The sequence below is a fragment of the Paramisgurnus dabryanus genome, chromosome 2 (genome assembly GCF_030506205.2).
Source record: "Paramisgurnus dabryanus chromosome 2, PD_genome_1.1, whole genome shotgun sequence".
Lineage (NCBI taxonomy): Eukaryota > Metazoa > Chordata > Actinopteri > Cypriniformes > Cobitidae > Paramisgurnus > Paramisgurnus dabryanus.
In genome coordinates, this window is record NC_133338.1 from 5,978,949 (window position 1) to 6,001,000 (window position 22,052).

Below are 22,052 nucleotides of genomic sequence, written 5' to 3' on the forward strand. Positions count from 1 at the left end.
AACAAAGCCCAGACAAGAAAACAGGACCAGCAAAGAATATTTTATAAACAATAAGATAGAGATAGTTTAAAATATTGCCACAAAAATACTTTCAAATTCTCAAAAGAAAAAAAAAAAAATTATTTCCTATAAACGTATTTAATACTCTTAAAACATCAATTAAAACTCAAAATAGACATTTAACATCAATATTATATTTAATTGCTACAAAAAATTATTAAAAAAGATTTTTTTTTTAAGTTTAGATTAGAATTACAGCAAATTCATGTAATGTGCAAGGTGCACAGGTAAATTGTGCTACCCTTCAGACCCCCAACGTTGTAAAATTACACATTGACATAGGCTCAAAATCTAATATAATTAAAATATTCAGCTATATCTTAAAATCTGCATGATCTAGACACATAACTAATCACAGAAAAAATATTTTAGGCATTTTACTTTTATTTACATTTATGTTCTTCAAGGCAGGTTTGCAGGTTTTGTAAGTTCACGGCCAGGAAAACTTTTGGCCTTAATGGCCTCATAGGACTTTTAAGTTGTGTAAATGTGGTTTTAAAGAGAAAAAACATGTACAGGTATACTTTATAGATTTTAAACTGATGTTGTAATATTACAACCAAGGGTTTTACAGGGTTAAGTAATGAAAAACGTCCCTGCTGCTGTAGCAGTTTTAAATGATGTAAACCTATGTTTCTTAAAAACTTTCTTAAACTTATAATGCTGTTTACCCTATGTACCACCTGTTTATATGATTATCACTATAGTCTGACAGGTATAGGCTCACCCAATATGATGAACAGACCCACTGAGTTATTGTTCAAATCATTTAGTCATCATTAAATGTGTAACGTGTGGTTTTTCTATATAGCTATATAGTGCAGAAGGTCAAAGGTTCAATCCCATGGAGCACACATACTCATAAAAAATGTATAACTTGTTGTACTGTATTAGACAAGTTATCCAAGCTGTCTCAATTAAAAGAAATTACTAACCTATATTGACATTTTAATATTTTGACGTTAAATGTTTTGTTAGTGTGACAATTTTTGCATATGAAATATAATGTTTGACTGACATCTAACGCATTTAAGCACGATCCCTGTTTAAATGGAGTGTGCAATACTAGAAATCAAAAAATATAGGGATCATCAATCAGTATTTGTAATACTTAAGTACATTAAAGATGAAGTACGTTTTTACTCAAGAAAAAATAAAAAGTGCCGCACACTTTACATCCTTAAAGTCGTTGTAGTTCTTATGATCAACCACAAGATGGAGCTGCTGTACACTAATGCAATCTGGAGCTTTGAAATGTATTATTTAGATGCTTGAAATAAGTGTTAGAGTACTTATATGGCTGTCAGCCATAAAACAAAACAAAGATGTCTGAAGGGAATAAAGAAAGCTTTTGAAACATTCATTTGCATGCATGTGACAGACAATTTTATCCAAAGCGACTTAAAATACATTCAAAATTATACATTTGATCATTACATTTGATCATTAGTATTGAACCTGTAACCTTTGTCATGCTGAAGACATACTAGTTGAGCTACAGGTGCATGTAATAGTTCTCCCAAAAATAAATATTTTAAATATTTTTATTTACTCACACTCGTGTAATTTCAACCCGATAATATATTATATTTTATTTTGAGATGAGGTTTGTGCAGCTCGTATAATCAGATTTAAAATTGTATTTTTTTATAGTAAGCATTCTGTTATACTGAATATCGGCCAATGAAATGTACGAGCACATTCATACGATTGAATAAAAGTTATTACGGTAAATAAAAAATACAAATGAAAATCTATTCAACAGGATCCATCAGTTTGCTGAGATGTACAGTCAAAAGATGGGCATCCGCTCCTCGGTTCTGCTCAAGACCCTTTGGGGAGATTTCTACCTCAATCTCAAAGCCAAAAAAATCATGAAGGGAGCACAGGTACCGTTTCTTTAAGTGTCCTAAAAAACTGTGGATAATATGTGACCAAGTAGCACATGTATATTTGTAGCAAAAGCCAAAAACACATTGTATGGGTCAAAATTATCTCCAAAAATCATTAGGATATTAAGATCATGTTACTTTGTACATTTCCTACCGTAAATGTATCAAATAATTATTTATCATTAGTACTGTGTGACTTCATTTGGACAACTTTAAAAGTGATTTTCTCAATATTTTGTTCTTTTGGCATCCTTAGATTGCAGATTTGATACAAATAGTTGTATCTCAGCTAGGGATGCTAAACAATTAATCGCGATTAATCGTTAGCAGAATAAAAGTTTTTGTTTACATCATATATGTGTGTGAACGGTGTATAATAACTTTGTATAAATAATATATTATTTATTATACACAGTTTACACACATATGTGATGTAAACAAAAACTTTTATTCTGCTAACGATTAATCGCGATTAATTGTTTAGCGTGGAAAACTTAATTATTCAGCTTTCAGATGACATATAAATCATTAAAAAAATAATTGACCCTTATGATAATATTTTTAAGTAATAATTAAAAAATCTACCTAACTGTTCCAAGTAAAATGTCATATGGGATTGATTGATTGACTTTTGGGTGAGGAAATAATGGCAGAATGTTCCATATGTGAAATATTCCTTTGGGTTACTTTATACAAAGCTTGCTGTATTACAGTCCATGTCAATAGAGATTATTTTGAAGCCGCCACATGTGTTGTCCGGCATTGAGTGTTAGACGTAAAGTGGGCTGACAGTGTTTTGACAGCAGAGATCTTCCATTAGATGCTTAGGGTTTAAAATGCCATTTAGGACCATACAGATATGCAGCTTCAGCTATGCTAATGGACATCACTTCTCCCACTGAAACCCTTACATTAATGACTAGAGAACACACACACATATACACACACAAATTGTGTGATTTATCATAAGCATGTTTTTATTTTGTACAAATGAGTTTGCATTTCATGTAAAAACATTCTCTGATTGGCTGTGATTGTGTCACACTGCCCAGAAGTTTCACAATTAGTTTGGATTAGGGAGGCTAAACAATTAATCGCGATTAATCGTTAGCAGAATAAAAGTTTTTGTTTACATCACATATGTGTGTAAACTGTGTATAATAAATTTGTATATATATAAATATGAACACATTCGTGTATAATTTTAAGAAAAAAATGTATATATTAAGTATTTATATTTATATATAATATAAATTATACATAAATATACAAATGTATATACACGTAAACATTTCTAAAACATATACATGCATGTGTGTATATTTATTTATACAAAGTTATTATACACAGTTCACACACATATATGATGTAAACAAAAACTTTTATTCTGCTAACGAATAATCGCGATTAATCGTTAAGCATCCCTAGTTTGGATAGACGTCTAGAAATAGCTGAAAACCTGGTTAGGCCAATTGTGAAAACTAAAAACCTTAGCTTACCTAAAACTTTACTTGTTTATCTTTGCTTACATTGTAAACATTGATATTTTATTTATAAAATGCAAATTGTTTGGAGAAAAACTCACTGTTTTAGTGGTTGAACTTGTCAATTCTCTTCTCTAGCTAATAGTTTCAATGTGTACATGAATATTGATAAAGCGATTTTACATTAACTTTAAAATTTTGTCATTGACCTGTAAGCGTAATGCGAGTGTCTTTCATCAGTATGCGTACAATAAGTTACCAAGAATTTGTTCGCATTCAGCAGATGTTTACAGTATCGCAGGAAGACAAATCTGCATAATAAGTCTTGGACCATAAAGATCTGGGTCTCTCGTCTCGCTCCGTTATTATCATCTCAGACCGATCAATCACACCCATCATTACGCTTCAGCAGACAGATCTCATTCATCGAGGGACGGCACGCGGGCGACGTGACCTCCAGACGACAGCATTGATTTACACAGGGCTGTCATAGTCAAGTTTAAGCTTTTAAACTCAATCCAGATCGGTTTGAAGCAGACAATTCGACCCCGTTCTGTCACATCAGGGCTTTTTATTGTGTCTTCAAATGAACGTTGTCTTTAAAAAGAGAGCTAAAGAATATGTACCCAACATGAAGGCTTAGTTGGCGTTTAGTTAATAATAAACGGCTCACATCCCAACTGTCTTTTTCTGTCTCAGTCCAAAGGAAAGAAGCCGCTGTTTGTGCAGCTTGTCCTGGATAATATCTGGAGTCTGTATGATGCCGTGGTCACTAGAAGGTAACGTCTGCTGTTTTGTCTGCATTAAACCAACTTTAAACAGCTTAAAAATAATATCAGCGTCCCAATGTGTAGTGAGCCAGTGTTCTTACCAGTGCCATAAATCGTGTACATGATATACGTTACAAAAATAACGTTTTATAAATAAATTCCTGTCCCAAACTTTTATCAGAAGCAAACATATTGATCACTTTAAATGAGTAACACCTGCACTTGATCTTCTCCAGGGACAAAGAAAAAGTGGAGAAGATGGTGACCTCACTGGGGTTAAAGGTCATGGCTCGTGACCTAAGGCACTCTGACCCCAAAGTGCTGCTCAGTGCCATTTGTAGTCAGTGGCTTCCTGTGTCTCAGGCTGTGCTCTGTATCCTTTACTACATAAAGATGCAATTCATTCATCTGGTGTTTATCATTTTAAAATCTAATCGTAGTATTTGCATAGTGAACTGCAATTGGTTATTGTTTGCATTTATGCATACACTCACCTAAAGGATTATTAGGAACACCATACTAATACTGTGTTTGACCCCCTTTCGCCTTCAGAACTACCTTAATTCTACATGCCATTGATTCAACAAGGTGCTGAAAGCATTCTTTAGAAATGTTAGCCCCCATATTGATAGGATAACATCTTGCAGTTGATGGAGATTTGTGGGATGCACAAATCAGGCCACGAAGCTCCCGTTCCACCACATCCCAAAGACGCTTTTTTGGGTTGAGATCTGGGGACAGTGAACTAATTTTCATGTTCAAGAAACCAATTTGAAATGATCCGAGCTTTGTGACATGGTGCATTATCCTGCTGGAAGTAGCCATCAAGGATGGGTACATGGTGGTCATAAAGGGATGGACATGATCAGAAACAATGCTCAGGGAGGCTGTGGCATTTTAATAATGAACAATTGGCACCAAGGGGCCTAAAGTGTGCCAAGAAAACATCCCCCACATCATTACACCACCACCAGCAGCCTGCACAGTGGTAACAAGGCAAGATGGATCCATGTTCTCATTCTGTTTATGACAAATTCTGACTCTACCATCTGAATGTCTCAACAGAAATCGAGACTCATCGGTCCAGGCAACATTTTTCCACTCTTCAACTGTCCATTTTTGGTGAGCTTGTGCATATTTTAGCCTCTTTTTTTGGAGATGAGTGGTACCCTGTGGGGTCTTCTGCTGTTGTAGCCCATCCGCCTCAAGGTTGTGCGTGTTGTGGCTTCACAAATGCTTTGCTGCATACCTCTGTTGTAACGAGTGGTTATTTCAGTCAAAGTTGCTCTTCTATCAGCTTGAATCAGTCAGCCCATTCTCCTCTGACCTCTAGTATCAACAAGGCATTTTCGACCACAGGACTGTCGCATACTGGATGTTTTTCCCTTTTCACACCATTCTTTGTAAACCCTAGAAATGGTTGCGCGTGAAAATCCCAGTAACTGAGCGGATTGTGAAATACTCACAATTCCAATTCTGACATTCAGTTTGGAGTTCAGGAGATTGTCTTGACCGGGACCACATCCCTAAATGCATTGAAGCAACTGCCATGTGATTGGTCGATTAGATAATTGCATTAATGAGAAATTGAACAGGTGCTCCTAATAATCCTTTAGGTGAGTGTATAGTCATAATGAGGTCCTTCTTTTACTTCCATGCACTTGGTGGACACTTTTGTCTATAGTGCATTCAAGCTATACATTTTTTATGTGCGTATGCGTGTTCCCTGGGAATTGAACTCACAACCTTTACCCTACGAATGCAATGCTAAACACTCTTTTAAAAAACATGCATGAGATGCTGCAAAACCAGTTTACTTTACTTAGTTTAGTAGTTTGGATGGAATGCATCCATTACAAACTTAAATCTTTATACTGGAACAAACAATGCAAATGTAAAAAAACATTTTTGTCCTTTTCCTGGACTTTTCAGTTTTCTGTTGTGTTGTGAATGTAGAAGTCACTGTTAATTACACAGGAGCTCCAATGACGTTATTGAGATCAGTTGAGTGGCGTTGTCCACCCCCTCAGCCGTCACCCGTCCCACCGTGATCTCGACAGCTGTACTGGGAGGAAACACAAAACACGGCATTATTAGAAGCTCCCTCAACGCTGATATGATTGACACGGACCCGCCACGCAATTACAGCGGCGACAGGTGCTCGCAGTGACGTGTCTTTACAATTAACGGTTTTAGTAAAATGTCAGTCGCTCTCTTTAACGTATAATTGAACGACTCTCGAAATACTGTGGCCTGCGTGGTAGGTGTTGTTGTTGTTGGGAATAGGATGTAGTTGACATGAATATGTCTCATCATATTTAGAAAATATTAGTGGTAAAATACCCACATGAGAACTGTTATATGGGTTAATAACAACTTGCATATTTTTGTGCATTGTTTTCTTAAAAAAAAAAAACTTTATACAGTACTACTGTATTTATGAATGGTTTACTTTATTCTATAAAAATATTTTGTATTTTTTAATGCAAAATAAGACACTGTTGCATTATTTTATATATCAGTAGTTTTAAAGATGTTGCAATAGATCCAAACAACAGTTGGATGTTCTTAAGTGGATGTTCAGGTTGCCACAATCGCATATACGGGCCTTTTACTAAGAAGTGAATAAGTAGTAACAGTAAACATGATACTACATCATTCAAAGGACCCCAAGTGATCGTTCTGTATGAAAAGGTTTGTAGATTTGTCTCAGATACTCAACTGATCTCAATCTCTTGGTTCATATGAAATAATGTAACGTATAAATCGCACCTGAACCTAAGTTCCAGGACCCGCCAAACTAGAGTTCTCAGTGGGCCTGAAAATTACAACCTGACGCGGCCCATGGCTTTTAAAGCCCGAACCCGATGTAACCCGGCACATCAACATGAATTATCTGCCCGACGCCGGCGCCTTCCCCACCTTTTTTCTCTTTTCGTACACGTATTATCATGACCAGCAGACGGGAATTCAAATCAATCTTTAATGTTCATGCCTTTTAACAATACAAACAACTGAAACAATAAACTTTAAATATATAAATAGGCTATATAAATATGCTTTAAAGCAACACTATGTAGTTTCCATGTAAAAATGACTTACAGCTCCCCCATGTGGTTGAAAAGCGCAACAGTGCTTGGTATCAGACACTCTTCTGCAGGCAGGGGAAGGGGCGGGGCTGTGTATCCTACCCTCCACCGCCACTTTCAGAGTGTGCTTGTAGCAGCTAGGAGGCTGCTCGGGTTGCAGCAACAGTAAAATTTGTCCAGTTAAAAGTTGTTCTATCACTGAAATAATTTTAAAGACATTTTTTAAAGGTTAAAAAACTACATAGTGTTACTTTAAATAAAAATCACACAATCATAAATAAAAAGAACTCAAACATGTACCCAGCCAGCGTGCCGACCCGACCCGTTGAGAACGCCAAACTATGGACAAAGTGCGACTTATAGTCCAGAAAATACGGTAATTGGTGTGAGGCGGTACAACCAATGTAAATTAAGGAAACCCCCAAATCACATTTTAATAGTAATAAAAAACTATATATGAACTTTGTAGCAAGCCTGTTCAATGTGAATGAGTTGAAATAGTCAGATGGTTCCATTAGGAGGTGATGTAGTAATTTGGTTGTACCACCTGACATGTTTTGAATGGGGAAGTCAAAAAAACTGTGAAAATGCACTTGAAATGTTATTCAACAAACTACATTTGTGGACATTTTGAGTTATTCACAGATTCTGAAAGTGCAGTTTCTAAGCTTTCTAACAATGTGTAACACATGGAAATCTGATAAGATTTGGAGAAGTAAGAAGAAAGAGAATGCTGAGAAATTTGAGAAAGAAGAGTTAACACTTTTCCCTGGCTGGAGAGACAATAGGGCTCATTTACATCTCATTTAGCTGAGCCATACCCCCTGTAAAGCCGTTTTGAGATACAGATGTTCTAGCATCATATGTAGTATTTTATTACAGAAGTCCGAATGACAAAATGCAAAAATCAACAGGACTTTTTACCTTTGTGGGGATCACAAGTCGGTTTCAGATGTGTGAATCATCCCATGATTTTTGTCCACAAATGCATATAATCCGTGAAATATAGATATATAGTCTATTGTTTACATCAGATTTCGCATGAACTTCTGGTAATACAATATAATATACAATTTGCGGACTATTTACATCGTAACATGTAAGGGTATATGAGATTACACTTTAGGTTCCAGTAAACACATTAACCCGCCTTCAAAGTTTGTATTTAAAATAGGGAGGTAGTATAATAGATAATCCAAACAGCGCCGTCGAAAACGTGAAGTCCTTAAGAGATGTAACCAATCGCTCGCTCTTTCCTCCATCAGCCAATGACTTCATGGAAAATATTGATAGACAAAACATGTAGCCAATTATAAAAAGAGTTCAACGATATCTGTGTAACTTATATGAGTTTGACTTCATGCTGCGCTGCAAGACGTCAAAGTACCTTGTCAAGGTACTTTGACGTCATCCGACTGCGGCGCCCCATAAAGTCAGTGACGCGGCTGACGGACGATGCGGCTGACTGTTATTTGTTCCGCCCTCAGCCGTGTCACTACAGTCACGTGACTTCACGCTCGAGCTGGAAGAGAAGACAATGCTGAATAAAGTCGTAATTTTTGCTATTTTTGGACCAAACTGTATTTTCGATGCTTCAACACATTCTTACTGACCCACTGATGTCACATGGACTACTTTGATGATGTTTTTATTACCTTTCTGGACATGGAAACCGTACATAGATTTTCAATGGAGGGGACAGAAAGCTCTCGGACTAAATCTAAAGTTAAAACATCTTAAACTGTGTTCCGAAGATGATCGAAGGTCTTCCGAGTTTAGAACGACATACGGGTAAGTCATTAATGACATTATTTTCAGTTTTGGGCGAACTATCCTTAGTCAGTAGTCACGCTGTTCCCTTTGTGGGCGGAGGCGAAAATACAAGCTTATCCAGTATGTAAATATACCTTGGTATCTTTCATTAGCAGAGGACTACTTTCGGGCACTGAAAAGTAGTGGCAGCTACCGTAGCTTCTCTATGCGTTTCGAAAGGGAGGGGTGAGGTGTGGAATTAGCCGTTGGTTGCAATTCACAATCTCACCACTAGATGAATATACAGTAGACCTATAATTTAGCATGACAAAATTCTCACGTTTAAACATATGCATTTTTTTCCCGATTTTGTCAAATTTACGTTTGTAACAGGATTGAATTTAGTAACAAGTTTTGAAATATTAATATTAATCTTTTGAAATAACAAGTTTAGTTCATTCAAGAGTTTCAGGCCCTGTTTTGAACCCTATTTGTGGAAACTGTCAGCTATGTCTGCTTTCTTTAACGGTGTGATTCAGCGATGGTTTGTGAAAAGCTGCCCAGTCCGGCTGAGATGTCGTCTGAGAGAGTTGAAAAGCTGATGAGCGTGGGAGTGCGCAGGTTTGATTCTCTGCATGAGAAAACGCAGGAGCTAAAAAAAGGTAAGCGGGCATGTTAGCAGACGAAGTGATTCATGCAATGCTTTCTTTTGCTAGACTTCATCTAAATTCAGTTACCTTTGAGAAAACTCATGGTCTTATTGCAGGTATGTCTGTCTGCTCTTGGCTTATTTGTGTGTAGTGAACTTACAAACCTTTTACATCCTAAATGGTTTCCACCATAAAGGTCTTTTATTTTAAACAGTGTTAAAAATATTTTGCTCCTGACTATTGAGAGGCTTTCTTGAGGGTATTTTTATAGCTTTCTGTGGACTATTCTTTTTGATAGGAGTTTGCTTTTAATATCGTAGGCCTTCGGGCTGTGGTTGAACTCATGCATTTAATGGAAAAGCGTTCCTCACTTTTTTACACATTTTTGACCCTGGACCACAAAACCTGTCGTAAGTTGCACCGTTATATATTTCGAAATAGCCAAAAATACATTGTATGGGTCAAAATTATAATTTTTTATGCCAAAAATAATTAAAGATCATGATCCATGAAGATATTTAGTAAATTTCATACCACAAATATATATATAAAAAATGATTCATTATTATTATTCACTTCATTTGAATAATAACAAAATATATCCTAACAAAACATACATTAAAGGAATATTCCATTTTCTTAAAAGAAAAATCCAGATAATTTACTCATCACCATGTCATCCAAAATGTTGATGTCTTTCTTTGTTCAGTCGAGAAGAAATTATGTTTTTTGAGGAAAACATTGCGGGATTTTTCTCATTTTAATGGACTTTAATAGAGCCTAACACTTAACACTTAACTCAACACGTAACAGTTTTTTTCAACAGAGTTTCAAAGGACTATAAACGATCCCAAACGAGGCATAAGGGTCTTATCTAGCGAAACGATTGTCATTTTTGACAATAAAAATAACAAATATACACTTTTAAACCACAACTTCTCGTCTAGATCCGGTCCAGCGCGACCTCACGTAAATGCGTAGTGACGTAGGGAGGTCACGTGTTACATATATAAAACGCACATTTGCGGACCATTGTAAACAATAAACTGCCACAAAGACTTTAATTAGTATCATTTCACATACAACAACGTAGGAACGGTCCTCGTTCTCAACACTTGTAAACACTGGGGCGGAGTTTCGCGTTCGTCCTCTGTGACCTCTTGACGTCATGACGTATTGCGTGGGGTCACCTGGGGCATCACGACTGGATTTAAACGAGAAGTTGTGGTTTAAAAGTGTATATTTGTTATTTTTATTGTCAAAAATGACAATCGTTTTGCTAGATAAGACCCTTATGCCTCGTTTGGGATCGTTTAGAGTCCTTTGAAACTCCGTTGAAAAAAAACTGTTAAGTATTAAATGTTGGGCTCTATTAAAGTCCATTAAAATGAGAAAAATCCTGCAATGTTTTCCTCAAAAAACATAATTTCTTCTCGACTGAACAAAGAAAGACATCAACATTTTGGATGACATGGTGGTGAGTAAATTATCTGGATTTTTCTTTTAAGAAAACGGAATATTCCTTTAATAGAAAGATTTATTCAACTTTCAGATGATGTATAAATCTCAAAGTCAAAAATGGACCATTGTTGTGGTCCAGGGCCACATTATGTAACACATTTGCCATGATGCATATGTGTGAAATTTAGTTAGATTTTGTATTCACAAGAACCTTCACACTGTGTCCCGTGACCGTCCATATTCTGTTTAAAATGCAGAATTATACAAACAAACTATTAAATCAGTATTAGAGTCATTTAATGAGAGTTTAATCTGTGTTCTTGTTTGCCTGCTAGCATTCCTAGACTGTTCGGCTGATGGGACGGCGCCGGTAATCGTCTTTGTGTCGAAAATGTTTGCTGTGGACCCCAAATCTCTTCCGCAGAATAAACAGAGGTATTGAGTGTTTCTCATTGATTGTATGTTCATAAGTCACTGTCTGTTTACAATGATGTGCCCGCCTGGAGAAGTCTTTAGATGTTTAATAAGTGTTTCAATTTGGTGGGAGACGGCAGCTAGTGCATGTACGCTACCATTGACTAGTGGGTCACTTTGCTAATCTTCATTACTATGGTTTTCACATTTTACAGTAATAGTTAACTCATTAAAATTATGGGTAAAAACAAATGTAACATATTGAATTTATAATGATGAGACTTAAAGCTTGGTTGTATTTGTTAACAGTTAGTTAAAGGAATAGTCAATTTTCAAAAAAAAAAAAAAAAAAATCCAGATAATTTACTCACCACCATGTCATCCAAAATGTTGACGGCGGCATTACCGGAAGCGAGTTATTTTCCTTTATGAAGTCTTAAATGTGGATATTTCTACAACAAAACGGCACGGATTACCCTCAGAAGGCCGTTGTTTATCATCGTGGAGCCGTTTGAATTTATTTTGTAAAGGATAGATGCACATTTTTGGACTTGAAGGACATGGAAACTTTACTTCAGATTTGATTAACTGAAAGATCTAAAAAAATTTCTAAAATAACTAAAAATGTGTTCGCCTGAAAAATGATGGACATATGCATCTCGGACAGCTTCGGGTGAGTAAACCATGAGTTTAATATCATTTTTGGCCGAACTATCCCTTTAAACTATTGGTTTATTTAGTGAGATTCCCAAGCATTAATATTTTTTCTTTAGATTTTGCTGCAAATCTAAAAATGAGCGCATGCTTTTGCAGTTTGGGGATCTGTCAGCGGGTGCTATCAAAGTGAATGTCCTTAACTCTTTCCCAGCCATTGACGAGTTAGCTTGTCAATTAAGAGAAAACGCTTCCCTGCCAAGAACGTGTTTTTCCGGCAATCCGTATTTCCGCTGTGTATTTTTTGAGGATCACTTTGAATCTGATCTCTATCATAAGTCATTTACAAAAAGGCAATTGGCTTAAAATTTGAAATTTTTGAAGAAACCTACCCATATTTGAGAGGTGATAAAAAGAGAACAAACAAAGCTAGGATGAAAAGCAGATGGTCTATTCTTTCATTTGGTATATTGCATGTTTATATATTTAAAGAAGAGCATTTTCTGGAAGGCATTGAACTTTAATGAAAATCATAAAAAAATGCTGCCGTTGACTGGCAATTTTATTTTTAAATGCTGATGGGGAAAAAGTTTAAAATCTTACTCTTAAGTTGTTCCAAACTTGTATAAATGTCGTTGTTCTGCTGAATACAATATTTTGAGGAATGTTTGTAACTAAGCAGATCTGGGGCACCATTGACTTCCATAGTTAAAGGATTAGTCCATTTTCTTATAAAAAAATCCAGATTATTTACTCACCACCATGTCATCCAAAATGTTGATATCTTTCTTTGTTCAGTCGAGAAGAAAATTAGGTTTTTTGAGGAAAACATTCCGAATTTTTCTTATTTTAATGGACTTTAATGGATACCAACACTTAACACTTAACTCAACACTTAAGTTTTTTCAACTGAGTTTCAAAGGACACTAAATGATCCCAAACGAGGCATAAGGGTCTTATCTAGCGAAACGATTGTCATTTTTGACAAGAAAAAAAAAAAATGCACTTTTAAAGCACAACTTCTCGTCTATCTCCGGTCCTGAAAAGCGCCAGCGCGACCTCACGTAAATGCGTAGTGACGTAGAAAGGTCACGTGTTACATATATAAAACGCACATTTGCGGACATATATAAACTGACACAAAGACATTAATTAGTATCATTCCACATACAACAACGTTCCGAACGGTCCTCTTTCTCAACACTTGTAAACACTGGGGCGTAGTTTCGCGTTCGTCCTCTGTGACCTCTTGACGTCATGACGTATTGCGTGAGATCGCACTGCCGCTTTTCAGGACCGGAGATAGACGAGAAGTTGTGGTTTAAAAGTGTATATTTGTTATTTTTATTGTCAATAAAATGACAATCGTTTTGCTAGATAAGACCCTTATGCCTTGTTTAGGATCGTTTAGAGTCCTTTGAAACTCCGTTGAAAAAAACTGTTAAGTGTTGAGTTAAGTATTAAATGTTGGGCTCTATTAAAGTCCATTAAAATAAGAAAAATCCTGAAATGTTTTCCTCAAAAAACAATTTCTTCTCAACTGAACAAAGAAAGACATCAACATTTTGGATGACATGGTGGTGAGTAAATTATCTGGATTTTTTTTTTTTTTAAATGGACTAATCCCTTAATACTATGGAAGTGAATGGTGCCCCAAAATAATTATTAAAAATACCTCCATTTGTGTTCAGCAAAACAAGGTTTGTAACAACTTGAAGTTGAGTAAATATTGACAAAATTTTCATTTTTCTGTGAACTATCCCTTTAAACTGGAATAATGGTGGTACATCTAGGGATGGTTTCCCAGACAGGACTATGCCTTATTTTACACATTTTAACAAACATGCCTTATAAAAACAATAAGTATGTGCATTTTGATGCAAAACAAAGGGCACTAATGTATTTTAAGATATGTCAGTGCAAGTTGTTTTCAGTTTGGACACCTCTTACATTTATTTTAGTCTAGGACTATTCTAATCCTTGTCTGGGAAACCACCCCTAAAGACTTAACACCGGACTTCAAACTTAGAACTCTAAATAGGAATGCACCGATATAATCAGTATCGGCAGATAAAGGCATTTTTCACACTATTGGACATCTGCCGATTGTTTAAAAACAGCCGATGATCGGGGCAGATTATATCATGATAATCAAATAACACAACAGAATTGCAGTTTATTACATTTTTAGGATTTCAGGACTATAATAATTTAAAACAAGTAAAAATGCAAAAATATCTATATCTATCCATTGGTGGATTTCATTCTAACTAATCTAATATTGGTATCGGTACAGATATTTTGTATAAGCGCATTCCTAGTAAAACCATGCTTGTTATATAATATCAAACCACATTATTGGTGAAATAGACTTATAAACAACATGTATTAACCAATAATTATTAAGAATTGCAAAAGTATAAAATGTCCACCAGAACAATTCTGTGGAACTGTTTGAAATTCCTATAGGAAAACGGTACACATGACTTTAATGTTTGTGGACTAGGGCGAGAGTGTAGGGACCTGAATAATAGATACGTGTGTGTGTATGTGCTTGTTTTTGAGTAGGTTTGCAATAGCCCATGGGTTTTACAAACTTAATGGAGCTTGTCCAAACAGTGAGGTAGCGGTTGATCGATGCGGCACCACGCCTGCTCTGTGTGCACGCCCGTCTGTGTTTTCTCTTTGAAAATTTACCCCCCGTTGTAATGTTCCTCGCTTAGATCATGCTCCCGTTGGTGTCCTCTGTCTGTGCCTGCTCTCCACCAAAATAAATGTATTTTAGTTTTCGTCGTCGGCCTGGTGGTCCTCCCCTATTAGACCCAGGCAGGGGAACGATGCTGCACTGTGCCACTAGATGGCGCTATCAGTAAGCCAAAGCCTTCGCAGACTCTTGGTGTGACCTCGTATCTGAGGACACGAGCTGCCCAGACTCTTTGTTCTTAAGTCAGTGTGTCATCCGAGCTTACAGACGGGAACCACTGCAGACGGCATCTTTAGCACTGATCTGGCATCCGATATTTTCTAATATTTGATTGATGGAATAATTCAATCTTTATTTTTATCTGTCTGTGCTCAGATGTTCTGCCCACACATGCAGTTTTACATTTACATGCATGCCGTGTCTGTCCGCTCTCTCCGGTCCCTTTTGTTCTCATGCTTGTATTCGGTTTTATTGTCTTTACCTTGACACAATAGTGATTCTTACTAGATATTTAATAAACAAATGCTTTATGCATTATAAACCATCTATGGTCATTTTTAATTCTTAACTAGCGGTGTAAACATATCTCAGCAGACGCTACATCGCATACAAATGCATTTGTCATCATGATTTATTGTATGGTACACTAAAACTAACATATGCTGGTGACACACTTCTATTACGTTAGCTGCACAAAGGCCATGGGTTCGATCCCTAAGGAGAACAAAAATTGATAAAACGGCTTTTTTATACACACTACCCTACCTTCCTGTCCAGACCAGAGGGATTTTTAGGGCATTTGTCCAGAAACAGATCCGTACGTCGCACAAACACACTCTTTGTTCTTGACCCCACGCTCACTAATGTCCTGACACTGGACAGCCGATGCCACGCAGGCTGAAGTCAACACACAAACTGTCTGAACTTTATCGTATGGAGAGACGCTCATTATTGGAAGCAGATGGCCGGGCGTACCAGGACGATGCTTGGCGGCACTTACGGCTTTAAGGTTTGTTTTGATAGGGGGATCTTGTGCAGACGCTTGCATAGTGTTTCATTGGCCGCTGGGGCTCCTGTGTAGCATTAGCTGGGGGACTTAATAAAATCCATGCGGTACACAGGAAGAGCGTCAGGTTGAAAATTTAGGTTGGGATTTGTCACATCAGAAAAGAAGTCGTTATGGAGGCCGAGCAAATGAATTGGGATGTTTTTATTGATTAAATTCGGAATAATCTGCACTATTGATGTTTCCAGGAATATGCATTCATAAAAAATTATGAAAAAATTGTTTTTATGTGACCTGACCCAGCAAAATGAGTCACAGTGACCCAAATTTCAAAACTGGGATTTTGGTATCAATGGAGATCATACGCTTTCCAATGATGTCCTAGTCAAAGTCATAAATTGAATGGTTTTAAATATATTGACATTTGAATTAAGGTTGTCTGTTCTCTTTTTCCATCTGAAAACCTGTGAAAATTGCCGTTTAAGTTTTTTGCCCAATTTTTGTAGATATCTTCAAAATCCTCTGTATTTTTAAAGGGATAAACTAATTATTTTACAGCTTAATTTGACCATAGACATTAAGATAAATGCTATAACAGTAAACCAGGCTGAAGCTCAAATTATTGTAAAGTATTTTTTTGAATAAATATTTTAAAATGCACTTTTACAAAGATTTACTAAAATCAGAAAGATTGAACAGAAGTGCTACATTGGCTCGACCAATCCCGTGCCCCAGGGCTTCCCATTGACAAATGATCAGCGTTTATGTAGATTTCTGATTGGCTCTATATACAACGTGTAACACCATATTTGGAGAGATAGTGACGTTTCAGGGGATACCGGAAAATGCTCCGAAGTGACGAGAGGATTTGAGAAAAGCAATGTTCATTTAGTAAAACTTGTTCACTTTTGTTTTTATTTCATTGTTTTTCCACATTATCGGCCCATATCTTAAAATGGACCGTTGCGACTTCCGACTCATTTCACAAGAGCGGGTCACAAATGGATTTTATATTGTGTAATATGTACCATTTAGGTACAGATATGTATACGTTTGGTACCTTTGAGGTACTATTTAGGTGTACTGTCGGAATACTAGAGATGCAACTAACGATTATTTTTATAATCGATTGATTTGGCGATTAGTTTTTCGATTAATCGACTAATCGGATGAACACAGAAATATTACTCAATTAGATTTTTGACTGCTTACAGACAATATCAAGCGTTGGTTGAATGAGTGACTCCGGGCGGGGATGCCACCACAGCAGCAAGCAGGCTCCTGATTGGTTAACGCAGCGCGAAATTCCGCCAAAGTTCTAATTTTTCAACTCGGGCATCAGCCGGCAATTTGCATCAAACACAAAATACACAAAAAGCACCATTCGCGCGTACTGCGCTAGGTGGTCAATTCACGTCAATGAGGCGGAAACGCGTCTTCCGCGCCACGAGACCTCTAGACGCGTGTCAACGCGTCTTCACATTGACTTAACATTGAAATCACCCGCGCGTTACACCTCTACCGCGGCTGGTGTAAATGCAGCATTAAAGGGACACTAAACTTTTATATACTAATTTTCCAGCTCCCCTAGAGTTAAACATTTGATATTTACAGTTTTGGAGTCCATTCAGCTGATCTCCGGCTCTGGCGGTACCACTTTTAGCATAGCTTAGCATAATCCATTGAATCTGATTAGACCATTAGCATCATGCTCAAAAATGACTGAAGAGTTTCAATTTTTTTCTTATTTAAAACTCGACTCTTCTGTAGTTACATCGTGTAACTTTGTAACTTTCAATAGCTGGGGACTATTTTGGCACTGCGTAATATCATTGCGCCTGCTGCAGCCATGGCATGGTGGCAAAGTCCTTGATTATTACGCTGGAATGAGAGTATAGCTCCTAGCCATATCGGCTTAGAAAATGGCAACCTTTAATTTTCTGTCGGTCTTAGTACACGATGTAACTACAAAAGAGTCAACTTTTAAATAGGAAAAATATCAAAACACTCTGGTTATTTTTAGTACGATGCTAATGGTCTAATCAGATTCAATGGATTATGCTAAGCTATGCTAAAAGTGGTACCGCCAGATTGGCTGAATGGATTTCAAAACTGTAAAAATCAAATGTTTAACTCTAGGGGAGCTGGAAAATTAGCCTAATTTTTTAAAAAGTAGAGTGTATCTTTAAATAAAAAAGTGTGTGCAGCTTTTAAATAGTAAAACATCTTTAAAGGGATAGTTCGGCCAAAAATGATATTAAGAACATGATTTACTCACCCCCAAGCTGTCCCAGTTGCATATGTCCATCGTTTTACAGACAAACACATTTTCGGATATTTTAGAAAATGTTTTAGATCTTTCTGTTGATTAAATGTAATGTTACGGGGTCCACGACCTTCAAGTCCAAAAAAAGTGCGTCCATCCTTCACAAAATAAATCCAAACGGCTCCAGGATGATAAACAAAGGTCTTCTGAGGGTAATCCGCGCGGTGTTGTTGTAGAAATATCCATATTTAAAACTTTATTAACGAAAATAACTTCCTTCCGGTAGCGCCGCCGTCTTAGTCGCATTCGCATTCAGGATGAGAGCTTACGCAGCCTACGGAGGCTACTCTGCTGCTGCTCTGTGCCCCCGCCCTCCGAATTTGTCATACGTCACTTAGAAAAGTGCGTACACTACGCTAATACTCTCTCCTGAATACAGAGGAGTCTAAGATGGCGGCGCTACCGGAAGGTAGTTGTTTACGTTAATAAAGTTTTAAATATGGATATTTCTATAACAACACCGCACGGATTACCCTCAGAAGACCTTTGTTTATCATCCTGGAGCCGTTTGGATTTAATTTGTGAAGGATGGACGGACTTTTTTGGACTTGAAGGTCGTGGACCCCATAACATTACATTTAATCAACTGAAAGATCTAAAACATTTTCTAAAATATCCGAAAATGTGTTTGTCTGAAAAACGATGGACATATGCAACTCGGACAGCTTGGGGGTGAGTAAATCATGGGTTTAATATCATTTTTGGCCGAGTCTTTAGGGAAACATTTTTAATTATTAACAAATTAAAGAAGCCATCATTATATGAAAGTGATATACATGCATTGTTACGGTAATTAAAACCTGGATTTCCCCTTTACTTTAAAACAGATGCTTAGTTTGTGGTTCATTACTATTTTAATGAAAACCCAACAACAAATAAACAAATACAAACTCACTTATATTAAAGGACGAAATGAAGCCTTTATTAAAGGTGCCATTTGTAATAATTGAGGTAAAAGATTTAAAAAAATTAGCTACACGCATCAAAAGAATGAGAAGAAATAAGGGCAAAGGTGTCATTAAAAAAATGACAAGGTATAGTGCTGCAGAAATATCAATCTGAATTAGCATGCTAAATTACTAGCTACAGCCCGACTGGTGTTGTAATACCAGTTTCGACCATGGGAGGCGGTATGCGGGCCACGCACATAACCGCCAGCCAAACTGCAATACACGAATAAGTCGCATGTGTGGGAGTACAGCCCTCTACTACTACCGCTGCGTCCAAAAACTAAAGGCAGCTGACTTGTTGACTTAAGAGGCAGCTCAGAGAAATGCAATTCGGACAGCCATGGATTCGGACATGCCTTGATGCCTTCCTGCCTTGCAATAGGGGTTTCGGACGTATTTCAGTTCAGGGAAGAGAGTGGAAGGATGGCTAAAGCAAGAGACATTTACCACCACCACAAACATTTGCTGCAGGGAACAACGCGCTCAGAATCACAAATAAAATCTGATAAATAAAGGAACCGAACCAGAGTAAATACTGGCACTGCTTTTCATCGCTGGAGACAACTAATGGACATGAAAGAAATTAGGTTCGACTCCGAAATGACAACATTTCTTTTCGATTGGTAAGTAAGATGCTGTTAGTATTTCGCTAGAAGTTCACTTATAATAGGCATTGCGATAACCTATGCTCAGCTTGTACATGAACTACGGCTTTGTGCAGTAAATGTGGCTCCATCTGAAAGCAGCTGATGGCGATTCACTTTTAATCAATAAACCGGCTTCACTGACGAGAAGCGCAATGACTATCGCATGCAAATTATCGCGCATCCTTAGCTGTTAGCGTTTAATAGTTAGCTCTACCCACGGATCTGATCCGGTTTTCACCCGTTATCTACCAAGCTGATGCTAAAATGTAACATTAGCTAAGAAGCTTGAAATGTCTTCGATTATAATAAACACCAAATGGACGCACGAAACGTAGCGGAAAACATTGCAATTTTAATGAGACCGAATGTTTTTTTTTTGTGACTAATGATAACTTACTTAGTTGCTTATGTAAATCAAACTTGATATATGCTGCTAAATTTGCAGCTGCTAAATTAAAATAGACCAACTCACTTTTTGGAGGTATACTGCCCCCGTCTGTTTGGAGTGTGGAGTATGAATTGATTTTTTTTTGGGCGGACATTTTAAATGGTCCCTTTAACCAGCGTTTGTTTGCACTTTGCTTCCATCATTGTCATTTCAGGTTGCCAGATCAGCGTAACAAAACTAATTTGAAATTAGCCCAGAAGCATCACAATTATCTCAAATACCAACAACTAATGAACCAAATTCTTCCATCAATAACCCGCAGAAAACATCAACCTGTAGAAACAGTTTAAAGTAGCCCAATTCATAACTCCGCCGAAAGGCCGATGACCTGGCAATACTGCCTGGCAACCAAGCTTAAGAATCAGTGCCTGATAAAAATGAAACTCACATTGTATGAAGAAAATGTGCATGACTTTAATTATAAGTGCACAGCTTGTGCTGTATGAAGCAGATGTGTCAGACGGTGGTGCCTGAGCATGTGACGTCATAGACCAACTAATCGATACAAAACGAAATATAGATTTTTAACGATTAGTTGTTGCAGCCCTACGGCATACAGCAACTTGGCCATGTGAAAGTAAGCCAATCATAACTACTGTAAGGGTTAGAGAAACTTGATAATAGTGTGGAAAAGATCTGTTTTGAGCATATGAGCATACGTTTCCTTTACCATCTGAATGTATTCGTCGGACACATATTCATGTATGAAATCACTTACAGAGCGATTTGTCTCCTACATGTTCACAGCTCCATCAAAACATCTTTTCCTGAATGAAGGAGACAGATAGATTGATCTAAATGGAGACACTTTATACTATGCACCGTCAAACGGCAATTTCCGACGTCGTGCACTCGCCAAACACTTCTATTCCATGTGCTCCGCCGGAGATCAACTCCGTTTCATTCGGATCTGCTAGAGTCATCGAGGGACGAGCGCGGTGCGATTATGAACGGAAAAAGAGTCAGGGCGCAGTAATGAACTTCTGTTTATTCAGTCTAGCATCATGCCGTTTGCCTCCATCAGGAATGTTGCGGTTAATATGCCATCGCATTTCGGCCCTGACCGCCAGCTTCCCGCTAATCCGCCTTGGCAAGTGTGAGGAACGTTCTCCAGGCGCTTCAGAGAGATAATGGCCGACTGTGGAAGAAACAGGGCAAGATTTTATTGCCCCAGTGGGTATTTTTCCTAGTCGGGTTTGTTTTCTTTCTCTTGCTCTCAGACCCCCCCTTCCTTTTTGTCTCAATTTTTTTCCCTGAGCAGTCACGCTGACAGGGTATCCAGGCATGAAGTTCTTCTTGACCTGAGATGATCCTTTTCAGGATTCTTTGTCCTTCATACACACACACACACTCACACGCACACAGGTTGATTTATATTAAAACTAGCATGTTAAATTGTTTTAAATGCAAATAACACATTTAAAACGATCGTGCCTTCCTGTTTTTATTCTTAGGTGAAATTAAAAGTGCTCATGTAGCTCAATTGGAGTGTTGTGTTAACAGAACAAAAGGTTGTGGGTTCAATAGCATAATTACTAGGGGTGTAACAATACACGTTTTTGTACCAAAATGCGTGTATTATGTGTGCAGGGCCGTAGCAGGCGTTTTACAAGTGTGGGGGGGTAGCTGTCGGGCGATGTGACCCTCAAAGCTACCATATTAAACAGCACTGGAACGTACTGCCTATAACCCATTTTATTTAAAGTTGCAGTGTGTAATTTTTTAAAAGATCTCGTGACAGAAAT

The 22,052-nt window shown here is 37.3% G+C and overlaps 1 protein-coding gene across 2 annotated transcripts in view; it reads left to right on the forward strand.

Moving 5' to 3' along the window:
- Positions 1-22,052, forward strand: part of efl1 (elongation factor like GTPase 1) — a 148,978-nt gene that overhangs the window by 9,157 nt on the left and 117,769 nt on the right. For both annotated transcript variants that reach the window (XM_065249452.2, XM_073811888.1), the window contains exons 8-12: positions 1,826-1,949; positions 4,136-4,215; positions 4,443-4,579; positions 9,587-9,709; positions 11,494-11,593. In XM_065249452.2, the coding sequence (XP_065105524.2) occupies positions 1,826-1,949; positions 4,136-4,215; positions 4,443-4,579; positions 9,587-9,709; positions 11,494-11,593 (564 nt within the window). The remainder of the gene's footprint in view (positions 1-1,825; positions 1,950-4,135; positions 4,216-4,442; positions 4,580-9,586; positions 9,710-11,493; positions 11,594-22,052) is intronic.